This window comes from Manduca sexta, chromosome 17, assembly GCF_014839805.1.
Source record: "Manduca sexta isolate Smith_Timp_Sample1 chromosome 17, JHU_Msex_v1.0, whole genome shotgun sequence".
Taxonomy (NCBI): Eukaryota; Metazoa; Arthropoda; class Insecta; order Lepidoptera; family Sphingidae; genus Manduca; species Manduca sexta.
The window spans coordinates 9,970,488-9,993,894 of NC_051131.1; the positions used below are offsets into that span (position 1 = coordinate 9,970,488).

The 23,407-nt window shown below is 36.3% G+C and overlaps 3 protein-coding genes across 4 annotated transcripts in view; all 3 read right to left on the minus strand.

The window, feature by feature from the left end:
* Window positions 1-589: 589 nt before the first annotated feature.
* LOC115455589 (tissue alpha-L-fucosidase) lies at window positions 590-4,219 on the minus strand. The gene is made up of 7 exons (XM_030184219.2): window positions 4,006-4,219; window positions 3,572-3,819; window positions 3,341-3,479; window positions 2,548-3,014; window positions 2,341-2,481; window positions 1,902-2,260; window positions 590-825 (listed from the first exon to the last, which is right to left on the minus strand). The coding sequence occupies exons 2-7, from the start codon at window positions 3,813-3,815 to the stop codon at window positions 730-732; spliced, it is 1,446 nt and encodes a 481-aa protein (XP_030040079.1). The 5' UTR covers window positions 3,816-3,819; window positions 4,006-4,219; the 3' UTR covers window positions 590-729.
* Window positions 4,220-4,766: 547 nt separating this feature from the next.
* On the minus strand, window positions 4,767-7,568 carry LOC115455836. 2 transcript variants are annotated; one of them, XM_030184590.2, is made up of 3 exons: window positions 7,487-7,568; window positions 7,121-7,399; window positions 4,767-7,045 (listed from the first exon to the last, which is right to left on the minus strand). In XM_030184590.2, the coding sequence occupies exons 2-3, from the start codon at window positions 7,397-7,399 to the stop codon at window positions 6,533-6,535; spliced, it is 792 nt and encodes a 263-aa protein (XP_030040450.1). In that variant the 5' UTR covers window positions 7,487-7,568; the 3' UTR covers window positions 4,767-6,532. The 2 variants fall into 2 exon arrangements, with proteins under 2 accessions (XP_030040450.1, XP_030040441.1); XM_030184581.2 differs by having other exon boundaries at window positions 7,121-7,561.
* Window positions 7,569-9,715: 2,147 nt separating this feature from the next.
* The window catches only part of LOC115452478 (polycomb group protein Pc), a 30,857-nt gene continuing 17,165 nt past the window's right edge, over window positions 9,716-23,407 (minus strand). The window contains exon 3 of the mRNA XM_030181058.2: window positions 9,716-11,899. Coding sequence (XP_030036918.1) covers window positions 11,120-11,899 — 780 coding nt within the window. The 3' untranslated portion in view covers window positions 9,716-11,119. The remainder of the gene's footprint in view (window positions 11,900-23,407) is intronic.

Here is a 23,407-nt window from a genome sequence, read left to right on the forward strand (position 1 = left end):
ATATATATATATATATATATATATATATATATATATATATATAAATATTTCAATTTTGCCCTTACTGTATTGTAACTCATGATGTAGATTGGGACCTTTTTTATCAGCCCAAATACTACATCTGCTAAAAGTAGCTGAAGAGTTGGATACCCCTTACACTACATGATGCTGCAGCGTCCGCTCAAGATTTCCATGTCTTAGAAATGCTACTAAAGTAATATTATACCAAATTTAAATTCAACCGAATTTGTGAATGTAGCAACAGCTGATGATCACCAACCGTTTGGATAGATCCTATTAAATTATAGTTAAGAAACATCTCGAACACATCAGCTTTCAAACAAAAACCACATCGAATTTGATCAATACTTTGTAATTCAAGATGTTGGATGGTGTTTCTACTGTTTATGGGCCGTCGTATTGCTTACCATCAGGCGAACGGCAGGTTCGTCTTCTCATTCAAAATAATTAAAAAAAAAATGTGTATGCTCTTTATTATAACATGAGCCATACACACTGAATTAACATGTAGCTATAAAAATGTCAATTTATTAAGGTGACCATTGCATTTGATATTAACACAAGTATAAACTATTGAAATTCTATTTATTTTGAAAGTAACCTTTTTACATTTTTATATATAATTAAAAAAAATATTTAGAACATTTATCACCCTCCGATGTCGAGGCTCAAGACTTAAGCCATCGGTGGTTAGGGCTTATTATAGTATTATTTCAAAGTGAATTTCAGTGACCACGCGTGTTCTGACTTCACTTCGGCTTTGTCCGGCAACTGTATACTGACGTCACCGCCGCTGATTTGCCACTAAACAAAAAAAAATATTATTAGGGATAGTACAATACAGCGGAACTAGCACTGTTAAATTAATACTTCCTAGGACAATTTCGGCCACGTAAATACGTCATAGTTTGTAGTGTTAAAAGTTATATAGAAATATGCTTTATTCCTATTTTATCGAATAACGAAAATGCCTAAACTTAAAGAAGCAATAAGGCTTGAAAAAGATTGATTTTATTAGGCACTATTTTAGTAGTTCATACTGCCAGTTGATAGATCAACCGGGTAAATTTTACATAAAATAAATAAAAATAAGACATATACGTTAAAGTAATTTATTGCAATAAGTGCTTCGTAATTTTAAAAAGGACTTGTGTGTATAATATGTTGCAACAGCGATAAAAAAGTTTTATCTTTGCCTTTATTTCAGTCTAGTTTCGCCTTGCATTGTTTAACAATGCTTGACCACATAAGTATTTGTGCTATTTAGGCGAAGGATAAGTGTCAACTGTCAACGGCCCGTTTGCAAAATGATAACGTTATTACATTATTGGTTCGAGATTGCGTATAATTTAGTAAACAATAACATGCATTAATAACAATTAATATTTGGTTTAGTATGATCGTAAAGTATACTTAACGGTTAGTAATTCTGTAGCTAAGAACAAAGACGAACAGAGCCGATATTGGAATCAATTGGATGCCTTTGTTCAAGAAGACAGTTTTTTTTTATTAAATAACCTTTGCTCTGCTGGGAATGTTCTTTCCACAGACAAAATTCCCACTGTCTCGCATAAAAGTAGCCTATATACCCGGAATAATTTCTATTATTCGCGCCCTTGATAGGCTCCTAAATATACATATACACATACAATCACACCTCTATCCCATAGGGGTAAGCAGAGACTGGATTGCCACTTTACATGATTCCGGCATACTTCTCTCGCTTCCTTCACCTTCATCAATCTTTTCATCCATTCCCGCTGGTTCAGAGTACTTGACCTGGCCTTTACTAAGAATATCAGCTATCTAAGGTTCGGTCAGTCAACCTATACCGACTCTTCCAGCCCCCAAACATCCAGTTTCAAGTTTAATTAACTCACATTCAAATATCCGTCATTCCCCAACATCTCCACTTGATAGTTGCCGCTATGCAGGTGCATTGTAATATCCCTCACAGTCAAAACCCCATCTGTAGGCCATTCGAGAAATATCGCGTATATAGCTGTAATAGAGTCCAATTTGCTCGGTTTTGCTATTGGGTTCCTCGCATTGTACGTAGTTTTAGTGCATGTGTACCAAACATCTCCGTTGAGCGTGTCGTTCTGCGAGTCCCACGGGGAGGTGTTGTAAATCGCTTCTCTGTTTATAGCGAGCCAATCGCCTAGAGACAACAGCCGTTCCTGGAATATTGGGGCTATCGTGCCTTCTTTAGTCGGACCTATGTTGATTAAAGCATTGCCTGGAAAATAAATCCAATTTTTGCTTGTACAATTGCTTAAATTATTAATAGATTGTAAAGTAATGATTCCATTTCTTTACCTCCACAGCTAACAGTTGATATAATTTGTTCAAACAGTTCCTCGGTGCTTAATATTTCGCTTAACTCTACATTTCTTCTGTAGCCCCACGATTGACCATCGACTGTAAATGCGTTCTCCCATTTATGCTTCAAAAGTTTACCTAGAAAAAAATTTAATGGTTAATATTTTGTACCTACATTGGAGAAACATATATTAATTTCCTTACCAGGGTTATATCTATCTTGGTAGTTGAAAAAATCACCGTGTTTGCCGTAAGTGCCGATACCCCATCTATCATTGACGACAATTTCGTCTCTCACGGGGCTGTCGTTGTACAGCCACGCTAACAGCTCTGTAGACTTCCAATACGTGTCGTAAGCTTCCCAGTCGCCATCTGACCATAATACTGATGGCTTATAATCATTGATCAGCTGTTTTATATCCGGCCATAGCTTAGTATCGACGTATGTTTGAGTCGTGAAATTCGCCTTTTTATCTTCTTCGTATATTGGATTGAACCATTCATACAGAGAATGGTATACGCCGAACTTCATGCCCTCTTCACGTATTGTTCTGGCCAGGTCGCCGACTAAATCTCTTTTCGGACCAACTTCGAGCGCATTCCAGCTAAACGAACGCTTTGATGGAAAAAGAGTAAAACCTTCATGATGTTTGCTGGTTAGAACAACGTATCTGTGAAAGAATATGTAAATTACTAGCTTTTGCTCGCGGATTCGCCCACGTGAAAGAGTTTTCCAAGATATATATTTTTCCGACTTACTTGATATTTATCGTTATATTATGACCAAATTACACAAAATCATTATAAATTATAACCTATGTGTTATTGTGGTGTATAATCAATATTACTGTAAAGTTTCATCCAAATACGTTTAGTAGTTTTTTCGTGAAAGAGGAACAAACATACATACATCCTCACAAACTTTCGCATTTATAATATTAGTAGGATTTTATCAAATTCATTTAGAGATAATGTCAAATATAAATTTATAGTTTACTTGGCTCCGGCCTTTGCGAAGAGTTTCGCCCATTTTTCAGGATCAAAAAATTCCGCCGTAAACATTGGCGCAAACTCTTGGTATGTGAATCCTGGTGGGTAATTATTGGTCATGAATTTTTCGTATTTAGCTTTGCCCCCTGCAAAATATATAAATAATAGGTAATTAATAAAAAAATCACATTATTTTTTGTAATATAATTCCGTTAAGTATATTTTATGAAAAAAATACCTTTCCAGTTACTCCAAAACCATTCAGAACCAAAACTAGGAACGCAATACACTCCCCAATGCAAGAATATTCCAATTTTAGCTCTATCATACCATTCTGGTAATGGTCGGGTATCGAGGTCGTCCCAGTCGGGAGCATATCTCTTCAAATATTCTTTGTCCGTCACAACAGCGTTTGACCCGTGACCATGTCGTAAAGTAGCGTTAGTTATAGATAACACTATCACAAATACAAATATAATCATGGTTCTGTAACAAAAGAAACCCATGATAAATTTTGTAAACATCAACAGCTGATTGTCAAAAGGTTAAAGAGCACTGACACTGACAAGTTGAACGCGAGTAATTATAGATTAAAAATAAAAAATACTTTTTCCTAAAACATTGGCCAATATAAAAAAAGTATTTTATAAATAAAATTAAAAATAAACGTACCGTCCACAAAAGAACACAACTACTGGTCTAAAACTCCGAACACGCACTGATGGCAACGGGAAACGCTGTGTATGGGGATATATCAGCTATTATTTGTAGGCTTATCACGTTTGAATAAACCGTTGTTGCACTAAAATAATTACTTAGTTCACCTGTAAATTTTAAAGATAGACGTGTTTGGATCATGTCTTTCACCCGAGAATTGTGACGATCGATAAGTGGCGGATGGGATTTACATAATTATAAGTAGAAACGTATAATAAAAACAGAGGACTTGTTACTAGTAAGCTTCCCTACTTCATATTCGCGTACCTAACATGACATCATATACGTTGTACTCTAAACAATCGGTATTGTCTTATGCTTCGATAATTTATAAATATTTTTTACAGCACAATAAACATTTTATAATGGAAAACATCAACCTCTGACTAGGTCAAAACTGGCCAATTGATATTTCTTTTAAGGTATTTTAATAATCTGACTAACTTTTTTTTCATTTAATTCAAAAGATACGCTTCTTAATTGTTTGCTTGATTTTATTATTCTCAGTATGGCAAGCGCCTGATAGCCGAAATCGTAGTTGGCCTAGGTGACAATTTGCGTCCCTATGCGATTGCTGTAATTTTGCCGGGATGTTTGGTTGGATGTATGTTGTATGTACAGAGAAAAAATCCGTGAGTGCGGCTTGTGCGAGCCACTATTAATATATTTTAGCAAATCATCAGTTTAAATTGAAGGTTAAAATAATAACAAAGGCAGCATAAATAAAACTTTATTTCCTTGAAGATATAATTTAAGACTAAATATAGACTAAAGTGGATGAATAGAATTGAATTGAATTGCTGCCCAATATTGGGTAGGTAATATAAGTATACCTCCCAGATAACTCCATTAATAATTCAAATGCGTACGTTTCGATATTGCATCCATTATCTAATTTGTGACAACTTTATCATAATACTATTTGGGCATAGCAGGAAAACGCATGATTAAACTATTTTATATCAACCTTTCTGTAAATGTTTCTATATAAATTTTAAGTTGTTCTGCAATATATGAACATAAGAAGCGAATCAAATAGTGTGTTTAAAAAATAAAAAATATTGTTACATATTACAATCTTTTCCTAATGGAATACTAGACCTCCAATTCGGTCATTCAATTCACCAATTTAATAACTTAGGAGCCTTTTTTGTAATATATGTGTACCCATAATCATATTAATTTGAAGTAGTGGCTTCATTATTGATCATGTCTACTAATCTAAGGTAGAAGATATTCTTAAAAATGTTAACGATCGCAACTAACTTCGCTAATAATTCGTAGTCAGTTATTATGTATAATATTAAAATTATATATAATCGTAGAATAATTCTACTCTGGCGAGTTTTGTATGCGGTAGATTACAAAACCATATTAAAGTTTTTAATCACCCTTGCTATAATGTCCTTCAAACGGTAATATAACAGAGTATGCGCTCTGCTGCTTGGCAAAAGAAATAGACAATGCAGTGGTAGCTACTCACATGGACCCTCACATTTGAAGGACCTACCTATCAGTATAATATTTTTTGGACTAATATTTTAATTAGAAAAAATAAATAAATCAAAATAACTCAACTTTACAACCATTTCAAACTCTATTCTGATTGGTTCATTTTTGCTATGGATCCAATGGTAGTAGTTAAGATAGTTTATAAGAATATGCCATCAGTCTTATATAACAATATTCAGACACTTAATCCATATTAAATTAAGCATTGCCAATACATAAAAAGTGTGGATTTTAAAATAAAAAACAAAGTGACTGAGATCATGGAATGGAGTATGTCCATATATTTATAAAATAATTAATAAAGAATTATGAAATAGCCTTAGTAGTTCTAAGATTTTGCATGACTAGACTGCAAATATAAGAATTGTAAAAATAACTTGCAGTGTTAATCATAAAAACAGCATAATCATAAAAAATTAAAAAATATTTTGTAACAATAACAGTTACACTTTAGAGTTCAATAACATTTTGTTAAGTATTGTAACTATAGATAAAAATAGCTATTGTGTAACATAATAATATTTATATGGTGTATTAATATTTTTACTGCATACTTATTACTTGGCGTAAACCTTCATTCACATAAAAATGCATCTTTTTCCTATCAATTAGCCAAATAATAGCAGCAAAAGTTACATCAGTTATTTAGATCCTGCTTTTGTAACATTCATACATTTTAAAATGATATGTAATAATTAAATTTTAATTCTTAACTAAACCTTATTATATATCAGTGGCAGAGTGTACACATAGCCCAATTCATGCTTACTTCCCTTTCATAATCCATGTAAAATCTGACCATCATTTGAACAATTTACGACATACATACATATAAGTGCCTATAAGTTGTCAGATTCCCTTTTACATTTTGCCACTGTTATCTATGTAGATATCTTAAACTATAGCCTTAATGTCTAATTGAGTATCCTTCGTTCTTATCCACTTCCTCATCTGGAAGTGGATGGCACTGCTATTGAGTATCAACTTTAAAATTGGAATAATGGCAAGCCCCATTGATTATGATCTCGCTAATGCCTGTAGTTGGTGGTGTGTGTGGAGCAGGTAAGGGCTCTATGTGAGGTGGTGAGCTTACCACCGGTGTGTACAGTTTACCACCATGTATGGATGTGGTATTGTGTGCTGCCTGTGTTGTGTGAGCAAATACTGTACACACAGTTCCATGTTCGGCTCTGGGTTCACATATCATACCCATTTTAACTTCAAATATTATGTCTTGTATCTTTTTCTTTGCCACTAACAAGTTCTTCTCTCCCTTTAATGAGCGTAGCTCGTTTGCTACGTATTCCCCGAATACCGTGAACTCATCTCTTGCTCTTGAAGTTGCTGGGTAAATGATCTCTGGTTTCAGTGAATGTAGGTTGTCAGTGCGGGCTACTTTTACAGGTGGAGACAAGGTTACCAGCTTACAATCATTTACGTTGTCTGAATGCGCTTGAGGACCGATAACATCTCGATTCTCCTCCTGGAATGTAAAAAACGAATATATTGAGTTAAGGAATATCCCATTATTATGTCTGAAGAAGTAAATAATACTTACTGAATGAAATACTCTGTAGGGTTTGTTGGAGTCTTTCAAAAAATGTAGATATTCGAATGCATACCAATTACTGACATATCTGTCGTTAGGATCATCAGCGTGAGCTCTCGCTTCCCGCGCGGACTCCCTGTTGTATTGCGTGCGGAGATGTTGAATCTTCTTCGCAGCGTCCGGTATAGATATTCCTAATATATCTGCTATCGCGCGCATTTCTTCCCTACGTTTTTGTTTGTCGCGCCGAGTATCGCATAACGAAGGGTTCCACAAAGTAGCGTTCATCTGCAACAACTCGATCAACTTCAATGTTTTGTCTTTCGACCACTCCATAACTCGGTTTACAAATCGCCGCCGAAAAGCGATACAAACATGGACCAAAGAATTATTCGTCAACAAATCGTCAGATTTCTCAGCAAACTTCGATCGCGTACGGCGAACTCATCTGTCAACTGTCAAATGTACACGATGTTACGTTCCGTATTACGTAATTGACAAATTATACATCGCGTCTGTTCTTTTTTTTAAAGAGCATACATTTGAGATTGTTTTAAAAAGTCAGTACTTATACAATTACATAAACTGGCTTAGAATAAATATAAATTAAATAAAACTAAACCATTAACATTATGTAAATCGCAGATATCTAGATTTCTGTTTTGATAGAAAATGCGCAATATGTCATATGGTCCAATTTGACTGCATTCATTTTCGGCCGCAGAATTCGACTACTCTGAAAGCACGAAAATGCTATTACCAGCAATCACTCTCTTGTTAAATAGAGTTAATGAATCTACTTTCTCTCGTACTTTTCCGTTGAACCTCTAACAATAACTAAAGCCAATTCGAACTTTCATCAGCAGTCTAATTAATTCAGTACAAATTTCAATTTTATTCGTCTAGCTCTTACTTATATTCAATCTTTTCGGAGTCCTAGTAAGGTTTATGCATTTAAGATTTGCGTTTATAAGACAAACCACGAAAATATTTTTTTATTTTACTTTCTCCTTTCAACATGCAACTCCCGATAGAGGGCTGTGCAGATTTTTTAATTGACTAAAAAATTTCAGTTGAGAGATCGCCCCGTCTGATGTGCAACTGTTACAATATGACATAACTTCTTATATCACACACATTCAGGCATCGATATATTATATAATATACTAGCTTCCGCCCGCAGCTTCGCCCGCGTGGATTTCGGGTTTCAAAAATGGAGAAGGTGCTCAATTTGTCGGGATGTTTTTTTAATTTATGGTGGTATGCAGGTGGTCCGATTGTCCGGTCAGGGTCTGATGATGGGATCCTGGTGAAATCGAAGGAACTTTTAACTATTAAGGTTGCACACGAAATGACGGAAGCTTAAAAAGTGGAGTAACTTCTCCCGTTTTCCCAACATTTTCCATCACTGCTATGCTCCTATTAATTGTAGCGTGATGAAAAGTATACTATAACCAGCTCAGGAGTATGAAAAATAATTGTACCAAGTTAAGTTAAAATCCGTCGAGTAGTTTTTGTTTCTATAACGGTTATACAGACAGACAGACAAAAATATTACTAATTGCATTTTTGGCATCAGTATCGATCCCTAATCACCCCCAGTTATTTTGGAAATATATTTCATGTACAGAATTGACCTCTCTACAGATTTATTATAAGTATAGATATGCAAAAGTAGCTCAAAAATTGTCCATAACGAAAACATGCATTTTAAAGTAAAACAAAAGAAATAATATCGTGAAGCCAACCAAATAACTAATGATATATTAAATTTTGTGACTGTTCAATTTAGTCGGGTCCGCGATATCACTTTTGTTGAGTTTCAGAACGCGACATTACATTATTATATTCTGTGCTCCAACGCACACTGCTTTGATGTTAGGAACACACCTACATTGCTTAGACAACAGTGAACTTTATACAATAGCAATAAAGCTCAAATTGACTCTACGCATTAGTTAGAAAACGTTTGTATGGGAAATAGAAAAATGCTGTTTTGAGGATTTTCCCGGCAATTATTCGAATTTTTCTCACCTTTTAAACCTTCCCTAGACCTCCACGAATAATTCAAGACCAAGATAAGATAAATCCGTTCAGCCGTTCTCGAGTTTTAGCGAGACTAACGAACAGCAATTCATTTTTATATATATAGACTACGTACTAGATTTGGCGTTCCGAACATTCACTGTGTTCAACTGAATTGAACTGCAATCCATTCAAACTGACTAGTATGGTCAATATTGCATTCAGGCGTTTTATTGCACCCACTTTTCGCCTTGTGTATCCCGACCCATATCATGGATATGATTCGGGGCGAGATGATACATTTTATCCTTGGGTAATGTATAGAGAAATAACATCCCTTTAACAATTTTTTTTATAATAAGTAGTTGCCACAACATAGAAGTTTATGACTATTTTACTTTTTACGTAGAACCCTTTTTTGGTCATTAAGTATTAATTATAGCGTAAAAATAATTTGGGCAGCAACCATGACGAATTGTGTTTCGCCGATCCCACCTTACTCGGGTGTGTTAAACACCAGGTAGAAAATGAAGAAGATATTTTATTCATAATCGATCGGGTTAGAAATAAAAATAATAATCTAATTCATTCTCATTTATTTACAGACTACAATGTGAGATGTCCATCACATTATAAAACAAGTGTTCTATAACTATTTATTTACAATATTTACAGAAAAATCACTTCCCAAATACAAAATGCATTTATAATAAAAACATACAAATGAAATAGGACACACATCCAAATAATTAATATTTAAGTCAGGAACAAAATAACAACAAAGAGGAACACAAAACAGCGTTCTGAATCCTGTTCAATCTTAAAATTAAATTATATCAATAATAATTTATTAGCACAATGCAGTATGTACAGTAATAAAAAAACAATCAGTTCATTTAATAAACCAACAGTAAAAATTAAAAATTGCTACCATTAATACATACAATATTGGTTTAGGTAGAAATCAATTTTATTTCTAGATATTATAATTTACTTCAGAATACAGACTGGGTGTAGACTTCATTAAAATAAAATTACATAAATAACGCAATAGCTTTTACAACGATAAGTACAAAATGCTTGCCAACAGGCGCATACGCATGCGTCTAATACGAATTATTTTAAATTAAATTCATAAATAAATTGCGCATTTAAAAATCGTATTGTAAGAAAGTATGTAAGTGTTATACTGATTATGACAAAATGTTATACAACAAAAACATAAAAACAGTAATAGTTGTATCATATTATTATAATAATAAATAAGAGATTCGTACAATACCTATGGAAGTATGCTTTATGGTATACGCGGTATTAATCCACTGTGGCAAACATGCCCATTGCTCATAGACAAAGCCCAAGTTTGCAACTATGCCTGGAAACTATGTCGGCCTCCACTAGCTACATACTGGCGGCCGACAAAATCTTACATTCGAAATAGAGTCTGACCAAGATCGTTAGGAATAGAGTTATATGAGGGAACTATCGCCAAATGTGTCTTGGCAATATAAATTTGGCCAAAACAAAGACCGACTAGCGCCCTCAATGCACGTTCATAACGATCTTTGTTAGACCACAAGCGTAGAGTAACTTATACGGAGGTACATTTCGTTTGTCACAAATTCAACATATAAAATATAGTATCTAAATTTTAACAATTGACAATAATTTTGTCGGCGTGTTGACTTCATGGTCCTGCTTAATTATAGTACGTCACAAACGTTACAGACTTTTAAATTCGCTCGGGTTGTAATATATTTATGTATTAATTTATATAATTTGAAAGTCTCCGTAACATTTTCAACAAACTATAACTATATTTTAACAATGTCAACATACTTAGACGTTACACTATTGTTAATTTAGGCCTAACCGAGGACTCGGGGCGTTCCCAAGGATCTTAACACTTTGTCGTAACTAAATAAATACTAGCTAACTAACTGTACAAATTCCGAGGTACACAGTTCACTCAGCGGCGCCGCCTTACGTCACGTCCAGTGGTCGGGATTCACGAGGTCGGAAGAATCCCTTCTCAGTACGGCACTCCCTTATTGTGACGGTTTGAAGGTTCACTGTCACGTCGGTGATAAAGATCTGATCAGCGACAGGTGAGCGCGCCATCCAGTACGCAGCGCCTCGTCGCGTCGCGGGCGGGGGCGGCGGCGCTACCGTCACTGGGGGCTCGCCCCACGAGTCCTCGTCCTCAGGTTGCGGTGCGACTGGAGGTGGTCGGGCACCCTTCGGCTCTGCTGGTGCGGTCGCCGTAGGCTGCGAGTCAGTGCGACGTTCGCGTTCAGGGGGAATGTGAGTATCCGCTTCTTCAGGTGAATGCGGTGCCCTTCTCGGGCCTGTCCGAGGAGCGGCCGCCTCAGCGGCGGGCGAGGCGGGGGCCGGAGCACCACCAGGCGTCGCGGCGGGCGGCGGAGTGGGTAAAGTCACTTGTGGCGTTCTTCCCCCGTTGACTTTAGTGGAATCGTGTCGCTTCGCTGGTGGGCTCATGGTGATGGTGACGCCGATCTTGCCTGACTCCTTGGAAAGGACCTCGGCCTTGCGCTTGCCGGGCGGAGGCTGGCGCTCCTCAGAGCCACTGCGCGCGCGCTCCACCGGCGAGTGCTCGCGCTCGCGCTTCCTCCCTTGCCGCCTGAGTTCTTCTCCTCGCTCGAAGCTCTGTATCAGCCTCGGGTCCAGTATGTTCTCCTCCGGCTCCCAGGTGTTGTGCTTTGGTTTCCACCCTTTCCATTTCACGTAGTATTCCACCTTGTTCTGAAACGAGAAAAATGTTTCGTTAGTTCATTTTTACGCGTTAAAATGTGTTAAACGAGTGAGCTTTCGAGCCGACGTGGCGCGACTGCCAGTGGCGTGTACACAGAGCGGAAGGGTTGCACACAGCCTTGCGACCGTACGCGATGCTAATCACGCTTTATATTTTGTACATGAAAGGAAAGTTATAGCTTTGTACATAAAACAACGAGACCGCTAGACAGTTGCGACGTTCACCAGTGAAATGTATTTGAACGTACATGGCAAATAGTTGAATGAATAAAGGCTGAAGAAATGTACGGAGCTGCCAGTGTCCGTCGTGCAGTGAGCAGTTCATTTGGGGCGCACCTGCTGGGGCCAGCTGTCGCGGCTATCTCCCCGCGGATCGTGTCGAAACCCACCCTTATTGAGCGCACAAGAGTACTGTTAGCGAACCGGGCATGCATTACGAGTCAGTCGCATGCAATAATAACACACACCGAGACGCTAACTGAACGCGCCGCGGTAATTGAGAACGGCTGTAGTTAGTACATACTAGCTGTATGGTTTGCGACATACGCTGCACATATCCTATTGTAGTACAAATAACGTTAACATTCAAAGCCTTTGCACTAAATATTACACGTGCAAATGTAAGCAATGCTTAAATGTAACATGCAAGATATAATTGTACTTATTCGCTAGACAACAATTGAAACACGTGACAGTTTTTGGTAACAACGTTATCAAGATAAAGCGAGTTGTGACGCGCATAATGCGATTTCTAACCGGTATAAACGACGTTCAAACATGTTTGGGTATTTTATTTTATTTAACAGAAGGCGTAGCACAGAAAACAATAATTATAAACAATACTTAAGCACTAAATTACATTAAGACTATATTGTCTTCCTTAAACCTATTTGTTCAACGAAATATGACACGTAAATTCTATTACGAGCTAAGTTAATGATGGACAGTTCCTTCCATGCAACTCGCGTATTAGTAACTACACTCGCCTCGATATTGCCAGTCAGCTGTCAAATGCCCTGTGAAAGGATCGGGGAAAGTGAGTAAAGTCAGTAAAGAGTAAAGTACAGGATATTATAATTATTTCTTATGGTTACACGGATGTTAGACTTTGAAATAAAAGTATTTATCGGGATTTTATTGCGGTTTTTCATTGGTCGCCCGCTAGTCAAGTTACAATGCAGGATAGTTACTCGCGTAATACGGTATATTTACACAGCAGTAACTGACTGTATCAACTCGGTCGGTAATTTGTTTTTTATAATTAAGTTTAGTCAACTTTGCTTTGGAAATTTAGTTGAAATTTTAGAGTTTTTAAGGGTTTTTGCTTCTAGCATTGTGCATATAAGTATATCAGATACTAAGTATTTAAAATTAATCGGATGTGTGATATATCCGTGTTTGCTTCAATATGTTTTTTTGGGATAAAGTGGTATTAAAAATTGTAAGTTTGAACATAATTTGGGATTAGCTAATCGTATTAAAAGGAAAACTTATGATTCTAACTTTTAATAATCATATCTAAGAATTAGAGTATCTAAATACGTGAAGAAAAATCTTTGTATCCCTTGCTAAGCACATTAGTTCGGAAGAGTGTGAGATTTGACATGATTAAAGTTTTAATAGAGTGCAGTAAAATAAAATTTGACAATTCCTTTCCAATTTCGACCACGGGGATCACTAGTATACTATAAATCTTTAATAGCTTAATAAATCCCATCTATCTGTATAACCAATAGTTGATATAAATAACAGTAAAACACGTATTATAATCTAAAATGACTCACTATTAAATTAAATAAGAAACTGAACCCTAAACAGTTACAAAACCCCGTTAAATAATATTTTTCCAAAGACAATAACTATTTACAATGTTTCATACGAGCTCAGACGTATCTCATCACGATATTAAGACCTCGGAACATCTGCGCGTACGGTAATTGTTCACGTTTCGGATGAAGCACCGATATAACCTCATATTTTACTGCGCCTTTCACTCGGACCCTTTAATTTGGTCATGTTGTGCAAGCGTATTCGAAACTTGTTGTGGTTGCTTAAGGCCCATTTCAGCTTGTCACTGCGTGGATATAGGGCGTTTCCATACTCGGCAGTGTATTTGAGACCCTCGCGTCTTATTGGTTTTAGTGGGGAAGGGTGAGGTGAAAATTTTTTCCGTACGCGGTGTCTTTGTAGCGATGTAATGTTTAATCTAATTAATGCTTTATTTGATATTTGTATGCACTAATGAGTTGTGTCAATTTATTACCTGCATTTGGAATGTTTTTGAATATACATAAAAAAATAAAGGAGGTTAGTACTAAATTTCTACAACATAACATCAAGACGACAACTAAATAACTATGAAATACACCAAACATCAATTTTCTTAAAATTTAATCTTACATGTTCTCCAAAAACCGTAACCAAACTGCCACTAAACATCTGTACAGAAACTATTGTCCTTTAACTAACATAAAAAAAAACCCAAACCAAACCGCGGACACAAAGAAAAGATATATTTCAATAACAAAAAAAGCTAAAAGGATACCCTGGGACGTGTGGGCAAGGTGAGGTCGTTCGGCTGACGGACGGCGATTGGACGAGGAGCGGGGCGGGCGGGGCGAAGGGAGAGGGCACCCCACCCCGCACCGCGGCGCACTCCACCCCCGCCAACCTGTACCGACCTACCAACTAACCCATATCGCCAACATGGCCTTTGCGCGACAGTGTTAAGGTTTAAATTCGTGTGAGCCGGGTGTACAGTCACGATTGTAAAGTGTATGGTTTTAATCGCGCCATGGGCGGACCACGCAACGGATGCAGCAGACAGCGGACGGACGCCGGTCGGCTGTACGGCATAGAAGCCAATTAGCCGATAGAAGCCGGTGGTAATTAGCGACAGTGCTTTAACACTAATCCTGCGAACTATCGATCATTCTGCGATAATTGGTCTAACTACAGAGTTAATACTTCAACTACACTATTTACTTACGATTTAATTTGAGACAACGATAGCTATTGATTAAGTTATTATATGTCTTCGATTATTACACTGTAGACCTTATTGACGTTGAAATAGCGTGCCCGATTGGTTAGCGATACACTTCAATGAACATCGTTATTAGCTCATTACAATCCTGTATTCAATCAATATCGTTAGCATACCGCAATATCTTGGATAAAATGATTACCATTATAAATAACACAAATAATAGTTCTAAAGTAAATAATAAGGAACGAAAGGCAATACTCTTAAACCATACGTGATGGAACATTTTCATTTAAACGTAAAATTACGTGCGAAATACAGCATAGTTAGCAAGTTTCCAGGTTTCGGCGAAATACATGTCATATATTTATATGATTAAACTCTTTAAACAGCTTAAATCTAACTATTCGGATAAAGAACATATCAAAAGTTACCGATATACCTAATCAATTTGTAATTTAAGGCGAAAAAGCAACGTATTTCCAATATTACTATCACCAACAGCATATTACTTATTCCGTAACGTTACCTTTTTAAAATGAAACATAAGTCCAGCACATTATTTGTCTGTCTATAGCAGCACCTTCACCCAAAACTCCTCACCATAGCCAACACGCCTTCCTACCATTGGCGAAAGCGACATTTTCCAAAAGCAAACCCAACATAACCTACAGTTATATCAATTCAATTTTTAGATTGTGGCTCCATCGTTGGCAGACGATGATTTTGCCAACGTCAAAGTTGAAAGTAGGAATAGTTACAGTAAATTTTTATGGGTCCAATATTATCTTGACTGTTGAGCGGTAAGTAACCTAGAGTTACTAATATACATAAATGCAGTCTTCAAATCGTTCTAATGATAAATATATTCTACATAAAAGGAAGTCGGCAAAGATCGGATTATATGGACGCCATTACTTCCTACAATAGTTTACGCTAGTTAAAATATGTATAGGAATCATATCCTAGCGATAATTTGCTCCTTACATATCCAGTTTTACTTAGGTATAAACTTATATAGCGTTAAGAGGTACTGAATAATTGCTTAAATAGCTATCAAAAACATCACTGGTTTCCTAGTTTAAACCTTATTAAGCGGCAAGATGGACGATTTTGACTTACAGCTGATCGAGTAACTTTGTGTTTTAACTAAGCATAGATTTGCGAATTTTTTATACGTAAGACTAATCATTTCCATACATATTTTTGTTTTTTATTGGTGTAAGCGGGATCCTTTCTACGGCCCTTGTTTTACAAATCTATGCATGTTTTTAAAATGCTCGGAACTAAGACATCCAGTATCATAATGCCTAATAATTGATGAAATTGTTCTTCATACCGAAATACAATACTGTTTATAAACAAGCAACATTATCACGAGTTATTCCATTCCGCGGGTAATTATAGATTTTTTTACGTCCCATCGCATCGGATGTGTATTCCTGCTTACGGTTTTAATTATGCGAAATAACCAGATACTATATTTAATCTTAAGTTAAGACAAACTAACTGGTGGTAGGTCTCCCATATGTGAGAGTCCGCCTGAGTAGGTACCACGGCAATGTCTATTTCTGCCGCCAAAAAGCTGCGTGTAGTACTGTACGTGTGTACTGTTGTATTTTGGTTTGAAGGACATTGTAGCCAATGTAACTACTGGACATAATAAGACTTAACATCTCACGTCTCAGGATGGCGAGCGCCGTGGAATAACGAATAATGCTTTGTAATTCAAGATTTTGGATGGTGTTTCTACTGTTTATGTGGTAGTATCGCTTACCATCAGGCGAACGGCAAGCTCGTCTCGTCATTCAACGCAATAAAAAAAAACTCAACTGTTCTAGAATGGTTCCTCTATAAATTAAGAGTTACATTAATACTGACCGAAACATAAGCATTGTAAGAATCGATTACCTATTCCCAGAACGATCATCGGTCCCAAATCGATTATAACAGATGCAATGAATAAACAAATGTAAGTGCCCGCATAGTGGCTAGTGAAAGACGGCGCATAAATCATTTGACACGCACGGCGAGGGTCAAGTGGTGTACCAGAAGCCCATACTTCGATGATGTGATTGAGGTATATTGTTTACTTTGTATTTAAATTTGTTGCTACTATTTATCCTGACTTGCGATCGGCTAAGCCTCGTCTCGATGTCATTATTGGCCAATTTTTCAGTCAGATCAGTTATATCCATTAAGAAATATAAGTACCTAGACTGAATAGAGATGTCGAAAAATTCACTTATTTTCTCTGTGCAATTGCAATTCTTAATTTGTCTGTATCACATTCGATGAAAAATTAATCACATAATTTAGAAATCAGCCCTTTATAAAGTAAATAACTATAAATATGTCCTTTATTTTGATTTGTCAGAAGGCCTTAAAGTGCATATTTTGTATTTGAATTGCATGCGCCTCTGTCCTAAGCGGCTTACGAATATCCCGCTCGATGTTTCTGCAGCGAAAAAAGCAAAACGTATGTTGGTTCATCCGTTTGTGGGCCGTGTTCGTTTCGAAAAACCAATCGGCAATATCTAAAATTCTAGGTTCGTTTTCATTTTGTTGAGATCTTAATAAAAAAGTGTTTAGTATATAGTTCACACATCGTATAAGTTGTCTCTGTAGTGTAAAACATCTTGAAATAACTTACAATGTGTCTATGTTGTTTTGATATCCTTGTATGGTAAAATAACAAATAGCATTTCATATTTAAGTAGATCATAGATAATGTTACCCGTCTAGACAAAATCGGCATGTCCGGGAGTTTTCTGTAAGCATTTTAAAAGCATGTGAATTCTGCCAGCTTGCATTTGGACAGCGTTTCGGCCGAAAGGGTAAACTTTTTACTATATAGAGCCAACGCGACGATATGTACATTGAAGATATTAATATATCAAAGTTTAAAAAGCCTTAAAACAAAATTAAGAAAAGACTCCTCGAGCTAAATCCATAAAAGTTAGGAACATAAACTAAGAGATAATCTTGCCGTCAAAACTAAATACAGAAAGAGATATTAAAATACGTCAATTACAATATAATAGTTAAATCCTAAGGAAACGAGACACCCGCGCGTACGGCAGACGGGACAAAACCTTGGACAGGCGCCAACAACAGTCTACAGAATACTTTTCAACGGGTATTTTTCATACTAAAGGATTTCCTTTAATAAATCCTTTGCGGAGATAAAGGCATCAACCCCGAGGATGGTATTGGTATTGAATCAGTTTATTTCTCGTTTGTGAACATCTTTTAGTCATTGTTTGAAAACTTGCAATGGTGTTGTAATATATTTTTACCAAATGTCAATTGGTTTTACGATTTGATTGAAACAAAATATGGTATTACCTAAGTCCCTGAAGTGTTTGATGGGACGTAAGTCCCTACAGATCGCAGAGTTAATTCCTGTCTTGACGCAATCCAAACTTATAAAAGCGGAAGAACTGTCTGTGAGTATGTTACGCTTTTACAGCTGAATTACTTAACCGATTTTGATAAAATTTGATAAGGAGATAGTTTGAGACCCTGGGAAGGACATGGGCTCCTTTTAAACCTGGGAAAGTTATAACGGAGCGTTTGACTAGGAAGAATTTTTCACGCGGGCGGAGCCGCGAACACAATCTAATAGAAGATATAAAACACGATGATTGGTAAGTGCTCCATTATATTTTACTGCTGTCAACACTGCCGCTGTATATGACCAACATGTAATCCTCGAATCGACTAGAATTAGATTATTATTGACATAGGCATTTCATATAAAAAATTATTTATTATCACGTTGGTATTACTGTTATAGAAAAAAACCTAAATATTATCTACAGAGAATACACCTGGTAAAGGTAATGTCTGTAAATTTAATTAAACATTTAATAAGTCGACGCTTTGAACTCGGCAAAAGATCCCGCTGAGGATAAAATAATTGTCAGAACGGCGCATTGATACCCAAAAGGAAAGGCATCGTCTGACAAAGTCACTAATGAACATGGTCAAATGAACAAATTATTGACAAATGCCAATTCCGACGATTCCTATTGGCAGAATTAGAATGACTACGGTGCTATCGTTTGACTGTCATTTCATTCGTGTCAGACGACGTATCAAACAATTGTTCTAAGAGTCCTGTATGCACCAGTCTTTATCAGATATTAAAAATGAGTTGAAATAGTGAGAATTTTACATAGACGCATCATTAGCATTATATGATTAACTCTGGTATATTTTATTAATAAAGACAATTCCATAATGATTTATAAAAAAATAAAGGCATGGTCGATGCACGAAAATGAGTTTTCGACCTAGTTTCGTACATTTGTAGAAAGTTTGAGTTCCTGTAGTTTTAAACAACAGTTTAGTTTTTAGTTGAACAACATAAATTTTAGATGCAAGTTTAATTTAAACGTGATTAAGGTACACTTAATTATGATTTTATAAACTAACTACAGAAGTGTGGAGATCCTGTGTTTACATAGTATATTATGTATTAAACTCAGTTACATTGCAAAATTCGAATTCGCACGAATCTCAAGCAAAAACAACCTGTCATCAACTTGACGTATAAAGATATCTGCAAGGATCGATTTCAGAATACATTGGAGGTATCAAGATGTCACGATGTGGACACTCATAACAACTTATTGCATCGTGTCGATACCCGTAAATGGCGATCGCATTGATAAAGCATCTTATTGTCAGAAAATTGTGGCCACGAGGAGAATATTACTGGAACGGGCAACGGCTACTGTTTTTATTTGTTTATGGAATTGGCATTTGTAATTCCTAAAAGTTCATAACGGACGAAAAGTATTGGAATATTAGTTCTGTAATTTAAAAACATATCAACTTAATAGCTATTGAAAATGAACATAGCTTAATTTAAGTGTAAATAGTCGAATACTTTACTATAATTTTGGGTAATCAAATATGTCTTATTTGATGATATTTGAACACGTTTTTGTTTAAACATAATAATAATAAACCATTGTATCCCCTATCATATTGTGAGACGGAAATCAGAATAAACACAGCAGAAAATGTGTGTACTAGTTGCGAGTCTACGGACTTCTGAGAATTAAAGTCGTGGATATGTGTGTGAATGAATGAATAGTTCCAAAACTAAAACGTAAACCACAAAAACTAAACTAAACACTCTACAAAGTTAACTAAAACATTTCTTCAGTCAAATGCTTATGACGAGATTATGCTACTCCGAGTCGGGAATAGTTGAGCGTACTTGCATTACAAATTGGCTTGTAGGCGAGCCTGTCGAGTGTTCCCCCGGGGCCGCCGTACAAAGCCCGGAGGGGGTGGCACGAGGGAGGTCAGAGGGGGGGATTAATGTGCGGAACGCAACCTCGCCCGGGGACGATCAAACGTTTAACTTGAAACCTATCAAATTTCCCTACGAGTTGCAAGTAATTCTACGGTGCCAGTTCGGGTGTAACACAATTTGTTAAGCTATTGTTCAGTATCGGATAAGTACTAAATACCAACAAATTGCAGTTTTGAGTTAACGTTAATTGTTATACATTTATTGCCGGTTTTACAACTTTTGAGTTATGCTACTCGTCAAATAAATGTAAAGGCCAACCAACAAAAGTTTGACTCTAAGGAAGCACTTCCAAATAAATCTTAATAAAAGGATTACTATCTATTTATTATCTACATGAGCTTTTTAATATAACAATTATATTAAACGGTTTTATTTCTAACGGCTCTATGAATTTATAACTTAAATAAAAATTACTGCAAAGCTTTGAAACAGGTCCTTGGTAATAATTTAACAGTTCAGTTTTAACACTTCTAGTTAATTTTGAACATTATCACGTTGTCTTTGACCCTACCAAGCTAAATTGAGTAAACAGCTTCAGATTGAACATCATGTTATAGAAAGAATCACAGGGCGCCAACGATGGTTATAAAGCCATCTAGATTTAATTATTGGCGCAAAGCCGAGACGTGCCGCAAGATCTTTTACCTACGAATCACGTGACGATACAAATAACCTTTTTAACAGGGATTTAGAAGCTTTATACAAATTGGATCTTTATACGAAAAATACGAGGAGTTCCACCTTGTATGGGAATGGATAGAAATTCCTCACGATCGGTTATAAGCTACGTCCAGAAAGGTCAACAAATTCTTTTTTAATTCCATTTCAAGATTTGTTAATTCTTCTAACTATGATAGTTAAGTTACTTTTTTCTATTTGTTATATTTCACAAATAACACGACTAGGTATCCGAATACAAGTCAACATTTATAAGTGAGATAGTGTTTATATATTTGAAAGTGACTGACAAAACACAACAATAGGTAAAGTAATGTGAATAATAAATCCCGGCGCGTATCCCCTTCGCATTCAATGTCGAGCGTGACGCGAAACTGCACCGCTCAGCCGACTATTCCTAGCCTCTCCTTTTCATACAATCGTTATATTGAAATTTCTGGTACTGTAGTGATTTACAGTTGTTTTTCATATAGGCAAGCCGGTAGCCTAATTATAAACTATGGTTTATTTAGTGGACTATTCGTTCTATGGTCTATTATGGTCTATTCGTTCTTTTAGTGTTCTTATTGGAGAGGCTCATATAACACAAAAAGAACGCTCATAATGCCCAATAGATTTGATGAGCACAAAATCTTCCTACCGGAAAACGGAATAAACAGCGCATTACTGCTTAGTGGCTGGATTAGATCGGCTTGTCCCTATCCAGAACCGACGCGTCTAAACCCACCATCAAAGAAAACTTGTTGCACTACATTCTTATCTCGTAGTTCACGTTATCACGCTGCGTGACCGTATCGCATTCGGCGTAAGGACGCGTCGACGGCACGCACGAGCGAACGCTTTGATTCCCATCTTGCGGAGTGTTGACCACAGCTATGCCCTGCATTTCTTACGGGTTAACCGTCAACTATACATCTTATTTATGATCTCTATATGGTAATTTATCAAAGACAATTGTGTATTATCCATATATTAATACTTGAAGAAAATATTTTGTAAACCTTAACCACATTGGGTGCACGAAGGTGTGTGAGATTTGCATTAATTAACGTATAAAGGAGTGTAGAATATATGAGTTAGTAATATATTGAATCGACGGTCGAATTTCGGTCACTGGACAACTACTAGTGGATATCGCACACACTCACACATTTTATACTCAAAGGGGTAGGCAGAGGTGCAACTACTACACCCATTTCCAGCCATGTAGATTCCGTCCCATGTTGATAGAAGACGAGCCTGTTGCGCCTGTTTGCTTCGATCTGATACTGAGTAGACAAACCCAATATAAAAAATTCCCATTAATTTACGTTAACCGAAAATCTAGAGCACCTTCCCCCATTTCAGAGAACGATACAACAAAAGCCCATAAACAATACCATTATGCCCTCATTATCCATTATCACATTCAAACGTACTTGGAAACGCAAAAATATTGTCTTCTTAGGTATTCAAATTCAATATTCGAAGCGCATCAACTCATAAACTGGCATCAAGCTGTAAGGAGCTCAATCTTGACTCGCGACGGTACAAAATCCCATATAATTCAATTGTGTCGTTTAATTTCGCAGCCGGGGATCCTGCGAGGCGTTAAAAGGGCGCCGGAGGGTTGGCAGGAGGGACGAGAGGTTGAGGGAGGTGAAAAAATGAGAATGAATCTCGAAACAGAACGCCTTTGGCGATTGGCGCAATTACTGTGTCTACTTTGATTAACTCATTAATGGTTCGGTGTTGTTGTGACGGTACGGTGGTTTTTAATTGCAAATCGCCATAAAAGATGTTGAGGTTTCGGTTATCGCCTTACGGGTTTTAATTAGCAGTCAATGGCCATAAATGATACTTTAATTAACGAGTTTTGGTGATACCACTGCTCTTTACTGTCTTGTATACATTATATATTATTAGGAGTGCTATATTAAGTAGCTTATTGTTACAAGTAAACAACATAATGTAAACACATTTAAACATAATTGGTAAAAAAACATAAACTTTAACGACGAAACTAAATAAAGTGAATGTAAACACAAGGTCAAAACAATTTTAAAAAGAAAACCTTAGTTTTTATTATACCATAGTGTGCAAAAACTTTTAAAATATACCCTTTACAAATATAAAGGCAAAATGGAAAGGAAATGTGAATTCACGCTGACAAAAGTAACCTAATGGAGAAAGATGTTTAATGGACGCAAAGGGCCTTTGAAGGAGGTCTTCTGCTCCATTTGTTTTGCCTCGATAACTGGTTCGTGCTTCGGTATTAATTCTTTGTTAGATATTATATTTTATACAAAGTGTAATATTAAGGTTATAGCTTAAGGTCCATTTTTCATACATTTTGTTTCACCTTTAATCTGGGTAACTAAACAAGTATTGGCAAGTAAAGAATTTAAATTCACGTCTAGTTAGTGATTAGTTCTCGCAGTTGAAAGAAAAACGTAAAAATAATTAATATGCATGGATATTTCGGCCTTTAAAATTTAATTTAAATTTGCATGGATATTAATTA

What these genes read in the sequence shown, in the direction of transcription:
- LOC115455589 (XM_030184219.2), bottom strand. Translation starts at nt 3,815, where the DNA reads ATGATTATATTTGTATTTGTGATAGTGTTATCTATAACTAACGCTACT. An exon ending in CCAAGATAGATATAACCCTG is followed by an intron (nt 2,482 to 2,547) that starts GTAAGGAAATTA and finishes ATTTTTTTCTAG; the next exon opens with GTAAACTTTTGAAGCATAAA. An exon ending in ATCAACTGTTAGCTGTGGAG is followed by an intron (nt 2,261 to 2,340) that starts GTAAAGAAATGG and finishes TTTATTTTCCAG; the next exon opens with GCAATGCTTTAATCAACATA.
- LOC115455836 (XM_030184581.2), bottom strand. Translation starts at nt 7,447, where the DNA reads ATGGAGTGGTCGAAAGACAAAACATTGAAGTTGATCGAGTTGTTGCAG. An exon ending in CCTACAGAGTATTTCATTCA is followed by an intron (nt 7,046 to 7,120) that starts GTAAGTATTATT and finishes TTTACATTCCAG; the next exon opens with GAGGAGAATCGAGATGTTAT.